General features: G+C 39.2%; 1 protein-coding gene across 3 annotated transcripts in view; it reads right to left on the bottom strand.

The window, feature by feature from the left end:
* arhgap26 (Rho GTPase activating protein 26) overlaps positions 1-22,109 on the bottom strand; it is a 278,476-nt gene that overhangs the window by 206,553 nt on the left and 49,814 nt on the right. For all 3 annotated transcript variants that reach the window (XM_012958569.2, NM_001126773.2, XM_031897634.1), the window contains 4 exon segments: positions 8,345-8,440; positions 7,417-7,478; positions 4,116-4,187; positions 2,425-2,526 (listed from right to left, as the gene is read on the bottom strand). In XM_012958569.2, the coding sequence (XP_012814023.2) occupies positions 2,425-2,526; positions 4,116-4,187; positions 7,417-7,478; positions 8,345-8,440 (332 nt within the window).

Here is a 22,109-nt window from a genome sequence, read left to right as displayed (position 1 = left end):
TACTACAATGGGAAAAACCTTTATAGCGAACATAAACCTCTATATTATGAACGACGCATAAAAAGACAATGACATTACTGTTCCACTAGATGGAGCCAAAAGGCAACAGAAGTGCAAAACAGAAATTTGTTTTTAAAGTGGCAATTCTTATATTCTTACATAAATATATATATTTTTTTCTTTTGCACTGTTGTTTAACTAAATAAACTCCAACAACAGAATATTGCAGCTCACCAACACAGTAAATCAGAGTCGCTGGTCAATGTGCACCAAGTGGCACCTCGTTTTGGACCAAGAATATATTTGACTACTTTCATGAGAATACAGAAAAAGACCCCTTTAGTTTATATCAGGATTAAAAAAAAATAACCTATGTATCTTCAACAGGATGAATGGCATTATAATAATAACCATTGTGGCCAATTTTGGCCCTGTGTATGAATGGCATTGGTGTTGTTTTATATCAGCCCTTCCTGTGCAGTTTAAAGGCAGTGGGAAGAACCTACCCCAGTGTAGTACCCCTCCTACTACTTAGAAACATTTAGCCTTCTGTGGATGTAAACATTTTAAAATGAAATGTGTTGGCACTGAATGTAATTGTATGTTAATTGGTTCCAATTTCAGTCCAAGATCTATGTGTGAAATTATACTGATTGCTAGCTCTGTGGATAAAGAACCCTTTATTTCATGATGAACAAACATATTAGGTCAAGAACCCATATTCTTAATATCCCAGTATGTCATCCAATGGTTTCTTACACCACTGCTAAAATATAGTTTTGCTCTATTGAGCACTCATTAAGAATCTACACAACTGAAAAAAAATAAAATTATATATGGCAGCATTGGCTTGCCTTCTCTCCCATTCCCCTTAAGAGTCTGACTCTCTTTGTACAGCTCAAATCTTGGAATTTCTTAAGGCTAGTGCATGTCTGCATTTAAATACTACACAGTTGCCTGAAAAAGTGACTTGTGCAGGTCCACTATGGACTATGTTGATATTATGCATTCAGAAATGTTGGCCTTTAAATATCTACACACAGGTAATAACCTTTTTTTTTATAGCATACTCCATACTACATCTTTGTATAATATCATATAAAGCTGCTAAGAAAAATAAAGGAATACATAAGGGGGCGGGTATTCCCACATGAAAAAACAGGATATACAGTTATCTCAAGGGATCCCTAACCCCAAGCTATGTACAAGTGGGAGACTTATATCCTTATATAACCAGTTCCTGAGTATATATGGATAGAAAGAATATCTACTCGGTGTGTTTTTTAAATTGCAGCACAAACATATTTCCAAGGGTTATTACCCCTGTCAAGAGGTTAAATTAAAAAGGAAATGGATAACATTTTTGAAGTCACGGGAAACTAGAACTGAAAATGTAAAATTTCCATTTCCATTATGACTGCTGCATCTACAGAATGTTCTTGCAGTAGCGCATAAACCCTGAAATAATAGCCTCTTACACAATCTGGATTCACATAATACCACATGTTGACTGTATAATTCACGGAGTTTAATATCAGCTACTCCACCTGTTCCCAATAACAGCTAGAGGCACAAGGTGCCATATCCTACTGTACAGCAGAATTAAGATTTCACAAGACATTCTTCTAGATGGCTAGATTAAAAGTTCCATTACAATGTTTCAGGTTATGACTTTCTGTGGCAGTTACCTGTAACTATAACTGTGTAATGAAAATGTTTCTAGAACCTATTTTTGCAGCCTTTTGTCTTTAGCCAAGGGACTGAGGCAAAAGGTCATTTAATTGTTTAAATATAAGACCAGTAAAAGAAAATGGAAAATCAGAAAAATCAGACGGTAAACAGTAAAAACAATATAATTTGTCCTTTATAGCAGCATATTATGGGGGGGTATTAGTACAAATATAAAGCATTTTACACAGAAAGGCTTATTTAGGGTGTGTGTGTGTGTGTGTATATATATATTATAATAGTTGTTTCTAGTTCAAATAAGCTTAAAATTTTACTAAACTCTTTTTTTTCTAAAACTTTTTTTTAACAAAATTGAATGTACTGAATTAAAACATTAGACCAATCATTTATAACTGGTCTGCAAACTCTTAAAAAAAGATTCTGAAAAACTTGATTTCAAACACCGCATTAATCTTGCCTCGGACAACTTCTGAAGTTTGTGCTTTCCTGGCTTTTGTCACTTAATAAACATCAAACATTTGAGTTTTTGAAACTATAATTTGATTTCATGAGTTTTATTGGCAAAAAAAAAATGTAATCTTGCCAAAAATACAAATTCGAGTGCTGATAAATCACTACCCAAACACAGACATGCCTCAGGCCCGGAATCCTAAAGCACTACTGTGAATGCCTGAAGGTTGATATGGAAGGTTACAAACACGCAAGAGTACAGAACCCCTCAGGCCATACCCTTACCTCATGCAAAAGCACTTCTTTCTTTTTGGATGACAAATTCATGTGTTTCTCCAGCATAGCGCAGTACTTTTCACTTTCCTTGTCATACTTCTTCTTCACTTCCTAAACACAAAAGCGAAGTGAAAAATATGGAGAGCAGTGCATAAAGACCAACCAAATACATGTGAGAGGAACCTAGTAAGCTGCAGAGACCAAGAGGAACATAGATAAGGCTAATAATGCAAAACTAGTTAGCGACATAATGACTAAGGGGCGTATTTATTAACAATGGAGGCAAACATCACCGGTGAGTTTGCCCATTGCAACAAATCAGTTCTTTGCTTATGTTTTCTAACTTGTAGGTGACTGTTCAAATCTTAATTGCTGGTTAACATCACCAGTGATGTTTGTATAATGTTAATAAATATGCCCCTATATGAATGGAACAGACTCTTCTCTTGAACACAGAGACTAAGTTAAGTTAACTAAAGTCACAAACTTTCAAGTGCAGCATTTCAAGAATAATCTGAAGCCTAATAAATAAAATGTTGGACCTTACCGACAAAACATTTGTTTGACATTTTATTATTGTTTTGATAACAGGCCATTCTGTAACATACTTGAAGTTAACTTAATGGTGAACAATTCCTTTAAAATGTTAAAGATGAAAGTAAAATGTGGGCTTTGGGAAAGAAAATAAGATTAGAGGATGGCGACAAAAACATGGAAAACATAACAGGGTGGAGAGTGTGTGGGAGTAGAAAAAATTAAAAGGGATGGAAATAGAGAAGAAAGGGAGTAAAAAAGTATCAAGAGAAAGGGCCAGGTAGGATATAAATATATGGCTGCCCTGTTTCAGATACAAGTGATTACTGCTGGGTTTGCATTATTTTTCCAGCTGTGCAGACATAAACACAGAGGGGATGTTGCACCTTTTGAACTTATTATCAGGTAGGTACAGCAAGAATTTTGTGTGTTCTATTTAAAGTGTTATTTGAAGAGGTGTGTTTGTCTGGATTACTCAGATGTGGTTGGCCCTTTAGCCACAAAGACACTTTGTGCCCCCAAGCAATTGTAGGAAACAGGACAGCACAGAACTAGTATAAAAAGGGACCTCCTTCGGAGAAATTTGTTACAGACGGGCAGATTTCTTGTTTGGTAGTGATGAAATGCTCATGTGCATTCGGAAAAACACCATGAGTACATTTATTCAGAAATATTTAGAGGACATTTTCACAAGAAATTTGGTGAAATTAGAACCTGACCTTGCTCTTTAATCTGGGTATTTCAAAATAGTCTTCTCTTGTAGGGCATATGCTGTGCCTGGGATTTGAATTGGAGCTACATCTGAAGGTGCAGTTTATTATTATGGCACCTTAGCTTCAGTCCTACACAATATCTATATCAGTGCTGTATGCAGCTCCTGAAAGGATGAAAGTAACAGGATACTCCTATTTCTCCATTAATAGAAAACACTTCCTACTTCTCAGGACACATGGCTGATATAAAATCAGTTGTTGTATGGGCCCTGCAGGTGTTGCTGTGCACAATTTCCAGCCACCTCTAATAGCTCCTGCCTATGGTACACAGGAGTTCCACTTAGCTGCTGAAAAATGTGCCTTGCCTGGAAGCCCTTGCCAATGCAGATCTGCCATATATGTTACCCTAAATACTAGAGAAGGAACATGCAATGGAAGCACAGGTTTACTTACCTTAGCAGCACCAACTTGTTCTTTACGGAACTTCTCGAGAGGAGATATCAGAACTTCTCCAGAGTTGTCAATCTAAGAAAGAAAATGGACTGTGGTTAAAGGATTATTAAATAAAAAGAAAAATTACAAAAACTGCTACTGTTACTTAAGCACTATTATTATAAGGGATTATGGACTCCTTTGGCCTACAGGGAAAATCAAGATTTCCTTGATTAACAGCTACAAGCATCTTTTTTTATTCTTTTTTTTTTTCTAAAATAAAACATATTTTGCACATATGTGACTATGTTTGTGGCTGCTGGAAGAAAAGAAAGCTTCCAGGAATGGCTCTACCCACTGGAAAGTGAATAGCAGCTGCAATTAAATCCACAGAGTAATCATGTTGCAGGCCCTATTAGTATTCATTTTGTGAGGCACAATTGAACCTGGTTTGAAAACAGGCAAACTATAGACCATGGCCCTTGTCAGTCTATTTCACCCCAAGTGCAACTTGCCAAACACACAACTAACTCTCCAGCAAGCCCCATGCTTACAGAACTATCCCACATAAATACACACCCCTATCACCCTGTATTATAAACCTGGGTGTGTCTTAACACCCCTCTTTTGATCAAGCCATGCCTAATCTGCCCATAGACACAGATATCTAGACTGTGTAATGGCAACATGTAAGTAAAATTCGGGTGCAAACTCTGACAGCATGTCACTGGACTGTTATTGCGGGAAGGGAAAATCAGGGTGACCCCTGAGAGTAATGCAACATGGTAGCCTTGGTGCTATAGCAAAGAAAAGAAAGGCTCCCCAGGAAGCAGTACTCTAATGCATAAAAAAAAATTAAGTTTTGTTTATTGTAACAGTAGAACCCTGATTTTATGTTTCCCAGGGAACTGCTTCATAATGACAAAAATTCCAGGAAAACATAAAATCCAGATAAAAAAAAAAAAGGATGCCGCTTGCCTGTATGGGACTGTGAAATAGAGGAATCAATTCCAGGGAAGCTTAAAATCCAGGTTCTACTGAATTATCCAAAAATTTCTATCCGGCGTAGCAATGTCTGCAGACTACAATTCCCTGCAACTGTTGCAATCTTCATGCATTACAGCTAAACTTATGCTGTGATTATATTGGGATTGAGCTTTGTTTTTCTGGATTAGAACCAGGGGCCCTAGTAGCAACAGGTACATTGCAGGTTCATTTTGAATTAAAATGTCACAGCTAGGTGGTCCCTAAAGGGAACACGTACTGGGCAGGGTTAGCCAAAGCAACATAAAGCGAAACAGAGAAAAATACAGTAGAGGAAACCACAGTTACAGAGGATAAGCTAGCAGCATTAGGCCATGCCAAAATAAACAGCAGTAGCTCCTTCTGGCGATTCGACTGGGTAGCAGGCCCTAGAGCAGTTCAAACAGAGATTCTAGCAGCTGCTTCCTTCTGCCCTCAAACTACTGTTTCTAGTGGCAGCGGGGGAGTCTCTAATGATTATCAGTGACATTACACAGGGCAGGCTAAAGGAAATGGGATTTTAAGGGCAAACCTAATGATCCAGTGACCTTAACTGGAGTCTGAATGAAAGACAAGTCAAAGTTCAAGCACGGTATCCACAAAAGATGGGTAAGGCTGAGAAGGAAGACAATAGTGTTGTGAGATTCACCAAGAAACAATACAATATGACATATTTATGAAGGAACTGTGGGAATTTTGAGACACTCTGATTGCATCAAGGAGATGTGTGAGATGAAGGCAGGAAGTCATCAATCAGAAAGGAATTCTGTGTTTACATGTTTGTGACTAAATCTGCACAAATGGACTAAATTCACACTTACGTTTCATATTTGGTACAGTAGGAAAAAAACACCAAGCTTTAGGTTTTAGCAACCTACTTTTAGCTACCCTCTGGGCATGTTAGTAATGGACATTGTGCATCCCCCCCAAGGACACTGTATTTGCCGCAAGAAATGCTATGACGAACGGAGATGCTTTCTGTACTCCACAACTCCATCTTAGAGCACACAGATTCCTACAGAAATACATTACCAGAGAAAGACGCCTCCTTAACTATATACCCACTGAAACCAGCCCAAGCGGGAAAAAAAGTCAACATGGTTTTTATAAATGATGCTGTGAAAGGGTTACTAATTCTTACAGAACAGTAGCATCTGTGGCTCTACTTTCCATGCTGGTTCCATCCGCCTAAAACGTTCAGTTGCTATGGTTTTTTTTTAGCAGTCAGTACTAGAGGCAGTGATCTCAACTGAACCCGTCAAGTACCACACACAGTACGGCAGTAGGTGCTGGGTCTGCTCATATGTGCTGTATAGCTAAACTAGCCTCATAGCACAATGTGCACTATTGTTATCATAAGGGAGCAGTGTATATATATTTATGGGTATTGTGCATGCCTTCATCACATTCACAGACAGAGCAGCATGTATAATATAATAATACAGAAGCACATTTAGTGTTAAAGGTGTTGTTCACCTTTGAGATAACCTTTAGTGTGATGTAGAGTTATTTCACTTTTTGTTCTGCAAATCTCCATTTTGGAATTTCAAGTTATCTGGTTGCTAAGGTTCAAATTACCCTAGCAACCAGGGAGTGCTTTGAATAAGAGACTGATATTTTTCTATTCTGGTCCTCTTATATATATATAAAAGAGGACCAGAATAGAAAAATATCATAATAAATCGTTTTTTGGCAGCTGGGGTAAGTGAACCCCATTTGAAAGTTGCAAAGAATCAGTAGAAGAAGGCACATAATTCAAAAATGGTAAAAAATAAATAATGAAGACAAACTGAAAAGTTGCTTAGAATGGGCCATTCTATAACAGTCAAAAAGTTAGCTTAAAGGTGAAGCACCCCTTTAAAGCTTCACTGCTCAGTGTCCTAGCAAGCAAGTTGTCTCAGGTGTTGCTGCAATAAATCAAATGTGGAATGGGTCAGTCATGGGAGTTTTTTTATTTTGAAATGTAATTTTCCTCAAGCAATGAGCACTGTATGTGGACTTTCTGTGAGTAAAAGTCCAAAGAGGTGATTTGACTGCTTGCAGCTCCCATCCTTTCCTGCTTTGGACATTACTTGGCATTTACCTCTGTGTGTCTAGGTTACATATATAGTTTGTGGTGTGATTATTAGATGTACATACTACATTGCTTTTTCTACAAGGACTGGTATAGGCTATAATTCCATTTTCCAATCCATTTGGAATCTTCAGAGAGCAAAGAGTTAATGGCAGCGTCAAACCTGTCCACGTTGGCTCTCCTATTGTTCCTTTTACCGTGTCCTGTGTCACAAGGCCTACTCACCATCCGTATCCTCTCATCTTCAAGATTCCCCAGTACAGCAGCAAATTCCTGCAGGGACCTCGCTGAAACAGCAATGGAAGGAAATCAGAACAATGCACAGGGCCACAGGGGACTGAACCAAAGGCAGCCACTATGATAGCTTCCCACTTATGTCAACATGCTCCCTTGTACATTCATTTCCTTGCTTTGTACCATTCACACACAGCTACAATCTAGATATAACTTTCTTTTTAAAAATAGTTTAAGTAGTAATTCCTTACAACAACCCTTTTTCACTTCTCTTACTATACAGCAGCGGCAGCACAGAACTATGGTTGTGAGGTTAGAAATGAAAACGGCTTAGGCACACCGGGACCGAAACCCTGATCCAGCTTCCCCTATTCAGATTTCGACAAAAATTAATTGTGGAGAAGGCAACTGCTGTCCAGGTTCATGCACATTTCCATGTGGGACAGCACATATCATAAAGATGCACTGATGGGTTAGGGCTGCATTTCTGCACAGGGACAGTGGGTACAAACAGAACAGTATGCAGGTATGGGACCTGTTATCCAGAATGCTCAGGGCCTGAGTGTTTCCAGATAAGGGATATTTTGGTAATTTGAATCTTCATACTGTAAAAAATCATTGAAACAATAAATAAACCCAATAGGATTATTTTGCCTCCAATAAGGATTAATTATAACATAGTTGAGTTCCAGTACCAGGTGCTGTTTTATTACAAACATGGAATCCATTATCCAGAATGCTCAGAACCTGGGGAATTCAAATTATGGTTCAAAAACTTAAATATCTGGTAAGTGCAAAACACACTTCAGGAAAGCAGCTCACTGAACATGGTAATAAGAAGTAGAACTAGGGAGCAGGTTGGGTCCTTTGATTATTTAAATGGTAAAGCAGCAAAGCTCATGTATCTTTCCATACTTACCAATGCAGATTTCATCATCTGTCTCAGCATCTCCAATGCACCGAAACTTAAATTCATTCAGTGACCCAGCAAATTTTCTCTTTGCACATGACAGATCTGTACGGAAAAGAAAAACACAAGATGTTGAAACAAGATCAAAATTCCCATAATTTAGTGTACAGAGGAGGCAGAGCTTAGTAATAAGAGGTCAAAAACTTTGTCCCAGGCCTTGTGGCTAACAACAGCCTACTTGATGATAGGCTGTTATTTTGTGTAATTACATTCAGTTTCAGTTTAATGCATTATTTTGCCAGATATTTTGAATGAAGTCTACAAAAGAAATTCATCTAGTGTTGTAGCCATAGGAAATCAAGCACATATGTCCCAGATCGTCAGCTGAAGTAGTTATTAAATGCCGAAAAACAGACACTCACAGATTCCATGGACAGGCTGTTTAAAGGAGAAGTATACTGTATTACAAAATGATACCAGGTACAAATAGCCTTCTGCATACTGTGCTGCACAGCACTTAATCGTAGCCTGGTTTGGTCTGAAGAGAAGAAAAAATATTAAGCCTTTTACAATTAATAAGAAAACATAGATAATGAGGGGACGGGGGAAAAATGAATTATGCTTTCTTAATGGCTGTTAGAGGCCATAGTCTATAGACTAAACCAGCCTATGATATAAGTGCAGTGTAGCTAGGGTTGTCACCTTTTCTAGAAGAAAATACCTATTTATTTATCTTTATGTCCTACTAATTACAATGTCATCAAGCATTTTTAGCAGCTAGGCCAGTAAACTACCAGACAGGTGGCAACCCTATGTAAGGCAAGAAATGTTTAAAGATATATTGTAGATGCCTTTGTGATAAAGTTTACTTCTCCTTAAAATATCTGTTTGTGGAAACTGACTTTTTTTTGGAATCTTCTACCTCCTGAAGTCTGCAAATGCCTTTATATCCATTCACCTAATGTTCCTTAGAACAAAAACAATGTTTCTACCCACTGATCCACCATGCTGCCCAATTAAGGGTCTAATATCCACTGGCAAACGGAGCATTAATAGAAAAAATGTGAACATGGTGTGGAAGTATTCTTTAGCTTAGGGGTGCCATGCTTGTTTATATTATTCAACTGCATAATCCATGAGGCTGAAGGAACACCAGGAATCTGACCTGTTGGCTTCAGGTCAGTAACACAGACAGCCTCTACTTTAAATGAATTAATAGAATAAAATCAGTTTGCTGCATTAGGTGGTCTGAATGACCCTGATCTGTCATAAATTTGTAAACTTCTATATTTTCATGTTGGGTCATTCCTTGTGGTTGCTTACAGTGCCAGACTTGGTGGGAGCTTGGAAGGCTCCCAAAATATTTAACTCGTCCTGACAGCATGTGGTATTGGACCCCTCCCAAAAAGCAGCGTGCACAAAGTCCGCTAGTAAATACCTTCTGACAAGGAATCTGAGCCTATGATTATTATTCAGCAGATTATAAGGCTTGTGAGAAAAGACTTTAGAAAAAAAATTATGCTTTGCAGAGAACAGTCTTCATCAAATCCCGAAACTACACTTGGCCTGAAGGAATTGCTTTACTGGGTTGACTTTCACTTTAGCAAGGGTCACTAGGAAAAGGCATCAAAAGAAGGACAAAGGAAGGAAGAAATGAGATCTATGAAAATGAATGAGTAACACAACTTTCTTATTTTATGGTATATTGTGATACTTCCCCTGCAGAGGCTACAGAAGTAGTATACAAAAGTATACAGTATGTAATAAAAGGCACTAAGTGGGGATCTACTAAAACTTAAAAGATCTGAACTGAAAAAGCAGGAAAAAAGTTGCAGAGAAGACTTGTGGCACAATAACCCCAACTTTTTCGTATTGTTGCACAAAAGCCAGCGTTAAAAAAACCCGAAAAACTTTTAAAACCACAAAGCAAAGAAAGATCTTCAAATTGTAAAAGGGATATCTGCAACTGACTTCTACATGAACTCCATTGATTTCAGATGAAGTATTTTTGATGGAGTATTTCCTCTATGTTTACAATACAAAAGCTTACAGTTAAGGTTCCTAAAATTATGATGGTTATGAAAAAAACATCTGTGGAGCAATAAGACAAGATTTTATTGCTTTTGAACCTATTGTAAATTTGGTTATTACAACAATAGGAGGTTTAGTTCTCCTTAAAACAGGGTTTCTCAGAGCATTTGTGGTATTCAACAAATTCACCAGTGCACAATATCTTTGCCTTTTGACCACCAAGTCATAAGAGACACATATTGTTCCATGCACGGATAAATGACAAGATGACATATGACAAGATTTGGGTTATCACTTATGCTGGCAATGCATGTTAAGATTTGTAAAAGATCTTTTTGTTATTGTAGGACCAAGCTTGTAACAATCGTTTAAAAAGTATAATTAGTTCTTCAATGCAAAACCACCATTTCAAGCTTTATTAACTAATTGAAGCTAGGGAATCTACCTACTTGGCAAACAATTGGACAATGGGCAAATGTAATTGTAAAAGACAAAAATTTGTAAACATGCCCAATCAATTTTCTGACCATTGTCGGATGAAAGATCGATAGATGTATGATCTTTCTGTGCACACTAAGGGCTAAACTCCACAAGTGTTTTTTGCAGATGGCGTTGGATTGACAAAACGCATGCGACAAATTGTATGTGGATTAAATTTGTCCCCAAAAATCTGATGAAAACCACTTGTGGAGTTTAGCCCTAACCTTAAAATATTTGGGTGGCTTTGTCAGATCACACTGAAATTGATAATTAAGTAAGAAAAATGGCTATGTGTATGGCCAGCTTTAGTCTGGGCATGGACAAGATTCTAGTTCAACATGTGCATTTATACCCTCATAATATAAAAAAAAATCACATCACACAAAAAGCAGATAACGTTTCATTATTTTTCTTTCCACTGCATATGTCTCAAGCTCTAAGCCAAGAGGTCTAAATCCATGTCCCATGGGGGGAATTAATCGCTGGTGGTTAAATCTTGCCTATCATGGGCAACCAATCTTTCTTAAATGCATTCCCACATATAGTTAAATCGCTGGTGAAAAAGGATACACGTTGCTTTGTTTTCTAAAGTTTCCTCCTACAGTTAGCTGGTAGCAATTCACTTTATTGCCAGTTGGAAGGCATTTCGGAGAAATTAGTCGGTAGCAGAGGTTTATCTCCGGGGGCTAATCTCCCTGTGGGTCATGGCCCATATGTTCAGGTCTGTTTTGAGGTACTCAGCACATACTGATTGAAATAAAAACACAACCCATACCATAATTAACCTCTAATCACTCATTTGCTTGGCCTCCGCAATCTATTATTACTACATACAACTGACCACAAGGTAACAATACATTTTAAACCCACTGGTAGGCATAACTATAACACCTTCACACTTTCAACTGTCTGTCAGAATGGAAATTTCCATCTGATAAATTCTCCCAAATGTGACCAGCCATTAGTGGCTACCCCATGAGAGGCAATGACCCGCTTCCTAAAGTAAATTAAAAGAAAAAAGTTCATACATTTTGTACTTGGTAATAAGAATTAGGGTGTTGGCAAAACCTGTGTGATCCATTAAAGCATACAACAAGCATACAAATACAAGTAACAACCTCCCCTGGATATCTTTGTAAGTGCACCCAGTCCCCACAGAACTGGGCTTCACTGCAAATTTCATATGCTGTTAAGAAAACAGAACCTGAAGCCACATAGACAGTGCAGGTGCAAGGCACTGAGCCATATTTATCTGGAAAGCATTGCACAACATTTCGGTTTAGATAATTCTTCTTCAGGGGGAAATAAAATAGGCACCTGTCCACTCATTCACCAGAATTTTCTGTGTTTTCTGTGACACTGCAAACTGTATTTAATTTGCTTAATACCATTGGATTGTTTCTTATCTTCTAAATTGTTGGAAGCCACACCAAGTGTAAATACAGTTTTTAATTATGTGATCATAGTTGGAGTATTTTCATTTCCAAGTAACCTTGGCAGATTGAGAAATAGGAAAGAACCAAAAGCAGAATTGAGTATTTCCTACTTTCAGAGTGCACAGTCCATTTGTTTTATGGGCCACATTGAATCATTAGGAAGAGGGTGGAGGCTGTCTGCTGCCAAAATTTGTTCACCCTGTTTTTTGCATTTTTAAAGTGGAAATATAAAAGGGGAGGCAACTTATAAACCAATGTCCCCAGATGATCTCCGACTCCCAAAGTCCACTTTATGCTATAGTTCTCTGGGAATACCAAGTGAGACTGTGCACAGCAGGAGAGAGATTATCCTTCATTATTACAGTTGTCACTCCCCTTTCCTTAAAAGAATGGCACGTGGCAGCAATTAAACAGAGTATGGAGGCTAATTAAATAGTATAATTGCAGCAGTCCCTGTGCTGAAAGCACTCTAGCAAGTCAGATGCAGTTGGTGTGTACGTTTGACAGCCTGCCCTATATGAAACATATAACAGTGGAATCTGCTTTTCCACCAAGCTAGACTAAAGTTAGATAGAATGCACATTTACAATGTATAGTCTCAGTTCTGATTGAGACAAAACGATCTTTGGAATTTGCACTTCAGAGTACCATAAAGGTGCATAGCCTGAGAAAAATTGAAAACTTAGGTTTGCTTTTCCTTCGTTTTTTTTTTTTGTATAGGACAGCAATTGTACAATGGCAAGAAGCCAAGCATAAGTATTTCTGTGGGGAGCCAAGCTGATAATAAGCAGATCTCGTTACAAGTGTCTTTTCAGGTAACCATAGCTACCACCCAATTAGGAGTCACTGACTCATATTATATAACAGCAACACAAAATGAGATCATAGGATGTTGGCTAAAACAAATATGCATTTTGGAGACATAGGTAACTCGTAGCATGTGTGATGGACAAGGAGCATCTGTTAAACGTAAAGCATGTTTGGTGATTTAGCAATGATTTCCCCGAAAGAGGGGAATGACACAGGGTGGGGATTGGAGAGCCATATGAAATAGTTTTCAGCTTTAATACAAAAATATAAACAGAATGATAGTACAGGGAAAATACAATGTTTAGATACAATAAAAACATTCTTCACATTTTATAGTTTATCTTTTTTTAGTAACTAGCTAAAACTGATTAGAATTATGAAAATGTGAAAGCAAAGGCATAAATGTACATTTTCCTTGGTCATTTTGGCTCATGATGCTTTGTATACAGGCTATTTATTTACTATATCAGAGCACGGTGAGCTGGTTACCTTGGGAGTAGGTGAAAGTCAATAAGTTTATTGCCATATATGAGGATATCTTTTGAAATGCAATAAACTATGTTTTTCCTCATAATAAAGAATTTCCACTTTAATTTCAGCATAATGCAGGAATGAGGAGGTAGCATGCCTGATATATTAAAACACCCAGAACCATTGCGTTAGCCCGGGTGAAGGCTCAGGTGTCTTTTTCGCCAATATCCGCCTGGGCTTGACGCAATAAATGAAGATCTTAATGAACAAAGGAACTGCACTTGAAATTAGTAGATGACCCCCACAGTCGTTTTAACACAAGGAGGCCTATTAGTGCCCGCCAATCATCTCACACATATTTAAGCAATCATCACCCTACCCGAGACTGCACTGGCAGGGTTAGCGTGATTATCATTATTGTGGAAGGGTATATTTCAGATATTCACTACCCACTCACAAGCTACAGATTGCGTGGGCAGCAAACAGCTCAGTGTGCCCTATAAAACAATTGCATAGTCTGATTTAAAATACTTACATAAATCTGCACTATCCAGCTCAATCCATGCTTATATTACAACAGTTTTACCATCATGCCAACGTGTACGTCATTATACACTGCAGGTGAGTGATAGCTTCCTTACCCTGTGCCAACCTTACTTAAGCACTTGCTAGGAATCCTGTGGAACAGCACTGTGCTGCCAATGAAAACAATGCACGCCTTTGTTCTATTTCTGTGCTTCATTTACTGCTGAGAAATCGGGCAATGCAAGACAGACAGATGGCTAGGAGCTTGCACATACTCTTCCAACAAAACCCACACACAGACAAACACGATTGCAGCTCAGCTCTGTAAAATGATTTCTGGATCCTAGTAGATTTGGTATATGCCAGGCCCTTACGTGTTTTTGTAATAATACAATTTCATAATCTGATTCATAGGGCCAGAAGGAGATCAAATGGGTCATACATTCCATTTTACCCCCACAGAAAATTAATTAACATTCACTGTGCCAAATATTAATTTGTATCAAAGTCGTTATACCTTTTTAATACCATAATTCTTATAATTATTACTTCCTGTACAGTTTCTGATTCAAACCACTCTCTCATTGCTAGGGAAAATAAGACCCTAGCAACCAGATATCTGCTGAAATATGAAATGAAGAGCTGCTGAAATAACTGAAAAGGCTGCCTCAGATTAGCACTCTCTACAGCAGTGATCCCCAACCAGTGGCCCACGAGTAACATGTAACTCACTAACCCCTTGGATGTTGCTCCCAGTGGCCTCAATGCAGATGCTTTTTTTTTTAATTTCTTACTTGGAGTCACGTTTTGGGGGCATAAAGACCATGTCTACTGCCAAACAGAGCCTCTAGTAGTATGCCAGTCCAAATTGGGCTACCAAATAACCAATCACAGCCCTTATTGGTCACCACCTAAGAACTTTTTTCCATGCTTGCGTTGCTCCTCAACTTTTTTATATTTAAATGTTGCTCATGGCTAAAAAAGTTTGGGGACCCCTTCTTTACAGCATATTAAAAGTTAATTTAGAGATTAACAACCCCTTTATTGCAAAATCTATCTCATACTGCATTCATTTACTAATACAGACAAAATTACCAAAGCAAAGGAACCAAAAAATTGAAATATATATTTATAGTTAGTACCAATGCTTACATTTTGACAATCCATGTCTTGTGTCAGTAGTACGAGTAGAAGGTAAATACTAGTGTACCAGTAGTGCTAGGGTAAGGGCCATATTCATGTGCCAGCAGAACAAATGCAAAGCCCATACTGCATTTTTTTCAAAGTCATACTGGCGTTCAAACTGGTGTGCCAACAAAACAAGGGCAGTGACTCCCAGGAAAAAATAAACATACCAAATAATGGTACAGTCATTTCCAGCATAAATGTCCCAGTGACTCCTAGCTTTAACGGGTACAGTGACCCATATTGGACACTAGCTGCCAATATAAATTGTACAGTGACTACCAGCACCCACATCATTAGGTTCTTTAAGCAAATTTTACTATGCCTTTAAATTGAAGTGGAACATTTTATTTGCAGAGCATTAAAAATAAACATGTGCCAATTGAATTTCCAGTAGATTTTTTGAGCCAGCACAGAGCAGGCCCAGCCGATAACATCCTGGAGTCTGGATTTATAAACAGCCAAGCCTTCACACAGCAGGCAGCCCACCAGGTGAGGGCAGGGTCCACAGGAATATACCCGGTATGCCTTTTGGCCAGTCCTACTCCAGCGATCTTACATGCACTGTCAGATTCATGTCAGACTGCATGTTAGAGCTGGCAAGCTATACACAGCAGTGTCTTACTAATCACTCCTGCCTGTATAGTAAATTAACAGCTACTGTGTCCTATACATACAAATACACAAAGTAGTGGAAGAATATGCACACAAATGTTATACCATATCTAAATGAGTGGGGGGTTACCTCCCGTTCATTGTGCATAATTTTATTACAAAATAATGGGCTGCAGTTATCCAGCCGACAGACTAAAACATCATATAAAACAACTTTTTCCCCTGACGAGATGACTAATAGATGAGGTCTGCAAGCACTTGATGCTGGAAACTGGGCCGCTTGCAATTTTATGCCAGATAAGACACAGTCCCAGAAAGTGAAAATCACTTGATTTATTCCAACGTCAAAACTGAACTTCAAATTCCAGTCTGAAGTTCTAGATTTCAGACCAAGAAAGACAAGTTGAGTCCTTCTCCCGGTTAGCAGTGACGCGCTGATCTGAGGAAGGGAATGTGTTTTGGATGCAGAGCTAATTTTCCACTTTTTGGGAGCCAAAGCAGCTCTGTGCAGCCTACATCAAGAATTTCCCCCACTGTTAACAAATATTTTACCTTTCCGCTTAAAAAAAAATCTATTTCTTTCATTGGCTGCAAAGACTAAAAAAAACTAAGAAAAAAAAAAATCTGAAGAAACAAAAAAAATCACAGGCCTTGAGCATTCTGTTATCAGGTCCCATAGAGGTGAGTGGATAAACTAAGGATCGTGGAAGACGGGGAGATTAGTCGCCCGCGACAAATCTCCCTTGTCGCATGCGACTAATCTCCCCGAAATGCCATCCCATCGGCTAGAATGTAAATAGCCAGTGGGATGGCATACGCGGTGGCGAAATCGTTGAAGCTTCCTCTCAAGGCAACTTCAGCGATTTCGGCAAATCGGCGCGCCGCGTTTGCCATCCCACCGGCAATTTACATTCTAGCCAGTAGGATGGCATTTCGGGGAGATTAGTCGCTGCCGCGAGCGACAAGGGAGATTTGTCGCTGGTGACTAATCTCCGCATCTGTCACGGCCGTTAAGGGGTGGTTCTAAATTAACTTTTAGTATGTTAGAGAATGCTAATTCTTAGCAACTTATTAACATGTCTTCATTTTGTATTTTTTTTTTTTTGTTTATAGTTTTTGAATTATTTGCTTTCCTCTACTGACTTTTTCCAGCTTTAAATGGGACACACTGATCCTGGAAGCCAAACAACTGCTCTTTAAGGTTACAACTGTAGTTATTGCTACTTTTTATTCCTTATCTTTCTATTCAGGCCCTCACCTATTCATATTCCAGCTTCTAATGCAATCCACCGCCTGGTTGTTAGGTTAAATTGGACCCTAGCAACCAGGTAGCTGCTAAAATGCCAAACCAGAGAGCTGCTGAACATTAAGCTAAATAATTTGAAAACCACAAATATAAAATGAAGACCAATTGCAAATTGCACTCTCTACATCAGGGGTCCCCAACCTTTCTTACTCGTGAGCAACAGTCAAACATAAAAAGACTTGGAGAGCAACAAGCATAAAAGTTCATGGAGGTGTCAAATAAGAGCTAAGATTGGCTATTAGGAAGCCTCTATGCATACTATCAGCTTACAGGAGGCTTTATTTGGTAGTAAATCTTGTTTTTATTCAACCAAAACTTGCCACAAAGTCAGGAATTCAAAAATAATTACCTGGTTTGGGGGCACTGAGAGCAACAACCAAGGGGTTGGCCCCCAAGACACTGGTTGGGGATCACTGGAATAGACCATCAAATATAAAGAGTGTTGCTCTACCATTGACAATAGTTATAAGTATATTGTATTTGCTTCCCTATAGCAGGGATCCCCGAGCTTTCATACCTGTGAGCCACTTTTAAATGGATAAAGTTTTGGAAAAAGTTCTTGGAGGTCCCAATGAGAGCTATAATTGGCTATTTGGTAGCCCTTATGTTGACTGGCAGCCTATAGAAGGCTCTGTTTGGCAATTACACTGAGTTTTTATGCAACCAAAACTTGCCTCCTAACCAGAAATTCAAAAATAAGCACCCGCTTTAAGGCCACTGGGAGCAACAGCCAAGGAGTTGGGGAGCAACTGGTTGGGGAACACTGCTCTACATCATACTAAAAGTTAATTTAAATGTAACCTTTATACAAATCCTTGTTCAGTACAGATTACAAGGCTTAAAAACTTGATCACCAAATGCTTTGCACTATATATATGTATGTATATATATTTATGGCCTCCTGTGTTTCACCCTGCAAGGGTGAAACAACTTCCTGCAGATGCAGCTGAGAGGCAATCCCACCCTTTTCAATAATTAGAAAGGGATACACTGCTTCTCTGATGCGGTTACAGGAAAATCCTTTAACCCCTGCATTTCCCAAGCAAATAAACAGTATAGACAGCACCAGACATTTTGCAGTGAGACAGAATAAATAAAAAGTCCTGACTGTAGGGTTCTGCAGGCTTAATAGTCATAAAGTGCCTTTAGTCCTGGGAATGAGGCAAAGCATCCCGAACAAATATAATTAAACTGAAAAACAAAAACAATAAATATGTAACAGAAAATGTGCTAAGAATAGCAGTAGGAAAACAATGCCAGAACCATTGCCAGCTCTAAAGCAGGAATTTTTCAGTTTATGGCTTGTAGATGAAAACGACCCCCTACATCCTCACCCGCATTGCTGGTTTCTCCCTAAGGGATTTAATGACTCGCAATTCCTACCGAGCCTTATTTACTTTACTGAGTGGATCATTAGAAACAAAAATAAAACAAAGATTGGCAACATTATTGTTGGCAGCTCTGTGCACAATAGAATTTGATTGTCAGATTGCTCCTTAACAGCGTGATTTCTTTAATTCCCAGTGTGAGAAGCCATTGAGTTGATTGTTTAAGAATACCAGAGAACGGCAGAATAACTACTAACAGCCAGCACTTTGCACGTTCCACAAATAGTCACGGCATTAGAGAGATGTGTATGCGAGCCAGTAACATACACAAGAGCTGCTGATGTGTAGCTGCAGGAATTCATTTTTTTAGCATCACAGGGGCTCACAATGTTTCACACAATGCAGGATAAATGATACAACGCAGGATCAATGCAGATGAAGGGGATATCTAATTGGCTCTATCTAATTGGGCAGCATTTATTCTGCACAGCGAGAATATTTGTATTTATAAATATGTATCTGAGCTGCCATGCTGCTTGTTCTGGAGAGGTAAAATGCAACCTCACCTGTTCAGCAAACTGAAAAATTAATCCTAGTGGTGCCAAATAGCAGGAAAATGGCAGAATGATTGCCTGGTTTTTGGAAGCCGGAACTTTTGAATGAAAGCTTTTGATCTGTATTACTCAGGATGGAAAGCATATAGACTAGCTGTTGTACCATTACTGGTCAGAATAAAGCTTCTTTATATAGATACATGCCAAAAATACACAATCTTAGCTTGTCTGTCAAGATCTATAAATAACAGAGTATTTGCCACACAGATTTATCACAATACTCAGATATTTAGGAACTGGTCCCAAGTTTGGGAGCAAAATGTAGTGCATCTTTACACATGGCAATAGCATATTTTTCATTTGGCCAGCAATGTACAGCCATGATTTATGCTGGCATCAGCCTCTCCACGTGTCTGCACCCAGAGCAACTGTGTTGGCCCGAGTGCAGGCACACAGAGTAAATTTCAGCGCCATAACATCCGAGTATACATCCTGCACCAAAATCTGCTCTGTATGCCTGAGCCCCAGCCAATGCTATGGCTCCAGGTGCAAGCATAGGAAAAGACTGATGCCAGCTTAGGGACTAATTCTCTGCCTGCTTTCATCTTCAGGCCAAGAATCAGCCCTGTCAGGCATTAGGTTTCTGCCACATGGGGTGTTTTCTCAGCCTGCGTATAAGCACAGGCCAAGAAACTGCCCCTTCGCCCTATGGTGTGTCTGCACCCAGAGGCACTGCGTCGGCCTGACTACAGACACGCAGACCAGATTTCAGTGCAAAATTTCCTACTCACAGGTTTCTGCTTATATGCAGGCTGAGAAAACGCCCCAAGTGGCAGTAGCCTTAGCCTTAGAGTGTGGTTATAAAATAGGTTCTAAAGGTGCAGCTGTCCCTCTCACACACACTCAAAACCTAGCAGCCAATATTCACTTTTGTGATGTCCGTGATGACACAGTAATCTAAAGTGTTTAAGCTTATGTGTGATATCAGTACATTGTTGGGTCTTCCCTAATATCCATTCATTTTTTAAATACACTTTGGGTTCACATTGGGTTCCACCTATGGTTAATACATTCTTAAATTCATTACGGAATATTGCTTTATTTAGTCTACACACAAATAATATTTGCAGACAGGGCAGGTGAGACAGGATTTTTGGAACCCTTGCCAATTTTATAACATCTTTTCACTTTAATGCCAATTTAGTATAAGTGAATGGAAAATATCTAAGCATAGCTCAATATGTGTAGTGTAATACTCCTAGTCTAGTACTACAAAGTGGCACTAAGTATTACATGAAGGAAAAGCCTTTTTTGAAAGTCTCTTTCTTTATAGATGAACATTCTCTTATGATCTCTTTCCAGCCTTTACCTGAAAATTCAGTCTGGTAACTGACCTCAGCAACCTCTAATATAAAATTAATAACCAAACACACATCCAATTCAGAAGTACATTTCAATCTTCGAATGCAATATACATATTACACCCATGCACAGCACACAAAATATTTTGCACATAAGGGCTCTGGCACAGTGGGAGATTAGTCGCCCGCGACAAATCTCCCTGTTCGCGGGCGACTAATCTCCCGAATTGCCATCCCACTGGCGAAAATGTAAATCGCCGGTGGGATGGCATACGCACGATTTCAGTGAAATCGCGGAAGTTTCCTCTCAAGGCAACTTCCGCGATTTTACTGAAATCGTGCCGCTGCGTATGCCATCCCACTGGCGATTTACATTTTCGCCGGTGGGATGGCATTTTGGGGAGATTAGTCGCACGCAAACAGGGAGATTTTCCGCGGGCAACTAATCTCCCTGTGTGCCAGAGCCCTAAATCTTCAATACTGTATTGTATCTTATAAGCCTTCAAACTGTGCATCATTTATTAACACTGGCCAAATTTGCCTGAGGCCATTAACGCATGACTACAAATTAAATTGTTCCATTCATTGTTCTACCTGCAGCTGGCTGAAAAATGCCAATCACTGGCTGCAATGGGCTACTGCCCACAGGCAAATTTGCCCATTGTTGATAAATGAGACCCATATTTTAGTAAGGTGTTTAAATCTGAATTTGAATCTGAATGGAGGACTTAAGTGGCAGGAGACTCCGACTTCAGAGCAGAGAGTTAGGGCTCTCGCGGGCGACTAATCTCCCCGAGTTGCCTTCCAGACGCGGCGGGGCCTGCCATCCCACCGGCGAACATGTAAGTCGCCGGCGGGATGGCAGACGCGGTGGGGCGATTTCAGGAAATCGACGAAAAAGACTTGCGAGTCTTTTTCGGCGATTTGCGCGAAATCACGCCGCCGCGTCTGCCATCCCGCCGGCGACTTACATGTTCGCCGGTGGGATGGCAGGGGTAGGCAACTCGGGGAGATTAGTCGCCCGCGAACAGGGAATTTTGCCGCGGGCGACTAATCTCCCCGTGTGCCAGAGCCCTAAGAGGACCGCTTGAGTAATAAAGGTACAAGCAGCAGACTGTACCAACCCCATAGTTTGTGGAACACTGCGACATAAGCTACTAATGTTCATGCATACAAAGCAGGTGGAATCAGTGATCATAAACTTAATGAACTTTTGTATAAAAGTAACTAAACCTCAGCAAGGTAAAACCCATATGGTGGCTTATAACAACAGGTTTAATTTTCTGGCCCAAAGCCACAGGTCTAGGGGTTGTCACCTTTCTGTTCAAGGATGGCTGAATAACATATGGGGCAGTTGCGTGATGTTTTACGGTGAGATTTGTGGCATCAGTGCAGAGGGCAGGACTATGATTAGGCGATCGGCAAAATCTGGAAATCTGAACAGGCAGATTTGTCATCTAAGTCAATCAGGCTTAAAAACTTGAATTGGCCTTTTAATAACAGAAGAAAATAATTTACAACTATGAAAATCATTTCCCAATAAACTACTTTAAAGTTAAAAAGAAAATGGAAAACCTCTATAACCATTAATGATTTGTTCATGAGATTTAAGACATTGGTGCCTCCAATATGTAGTGAATTTATTTTCCGAATCATCTCTGGGAATATTTGC

Source organism: Xenopus tropicalis, chromosome 3 (assembly GCF_000004195.4).
Source record: "Xenopus tropicalis strain Nigerian chromosome 3, UCB_Xtro_10.0, whole genome shotgun sequence".
Lineage (NCBI taxonomy): Eukaryota > Metazoa > Chordata > Amphibia > Anura > Pipidae > Xenopus > Xenopus tropicalis.
Note: the sequence above shows the minus strand (reverse complement) of the source record. Positions and strands in the feature narration are given on the sequence as shown.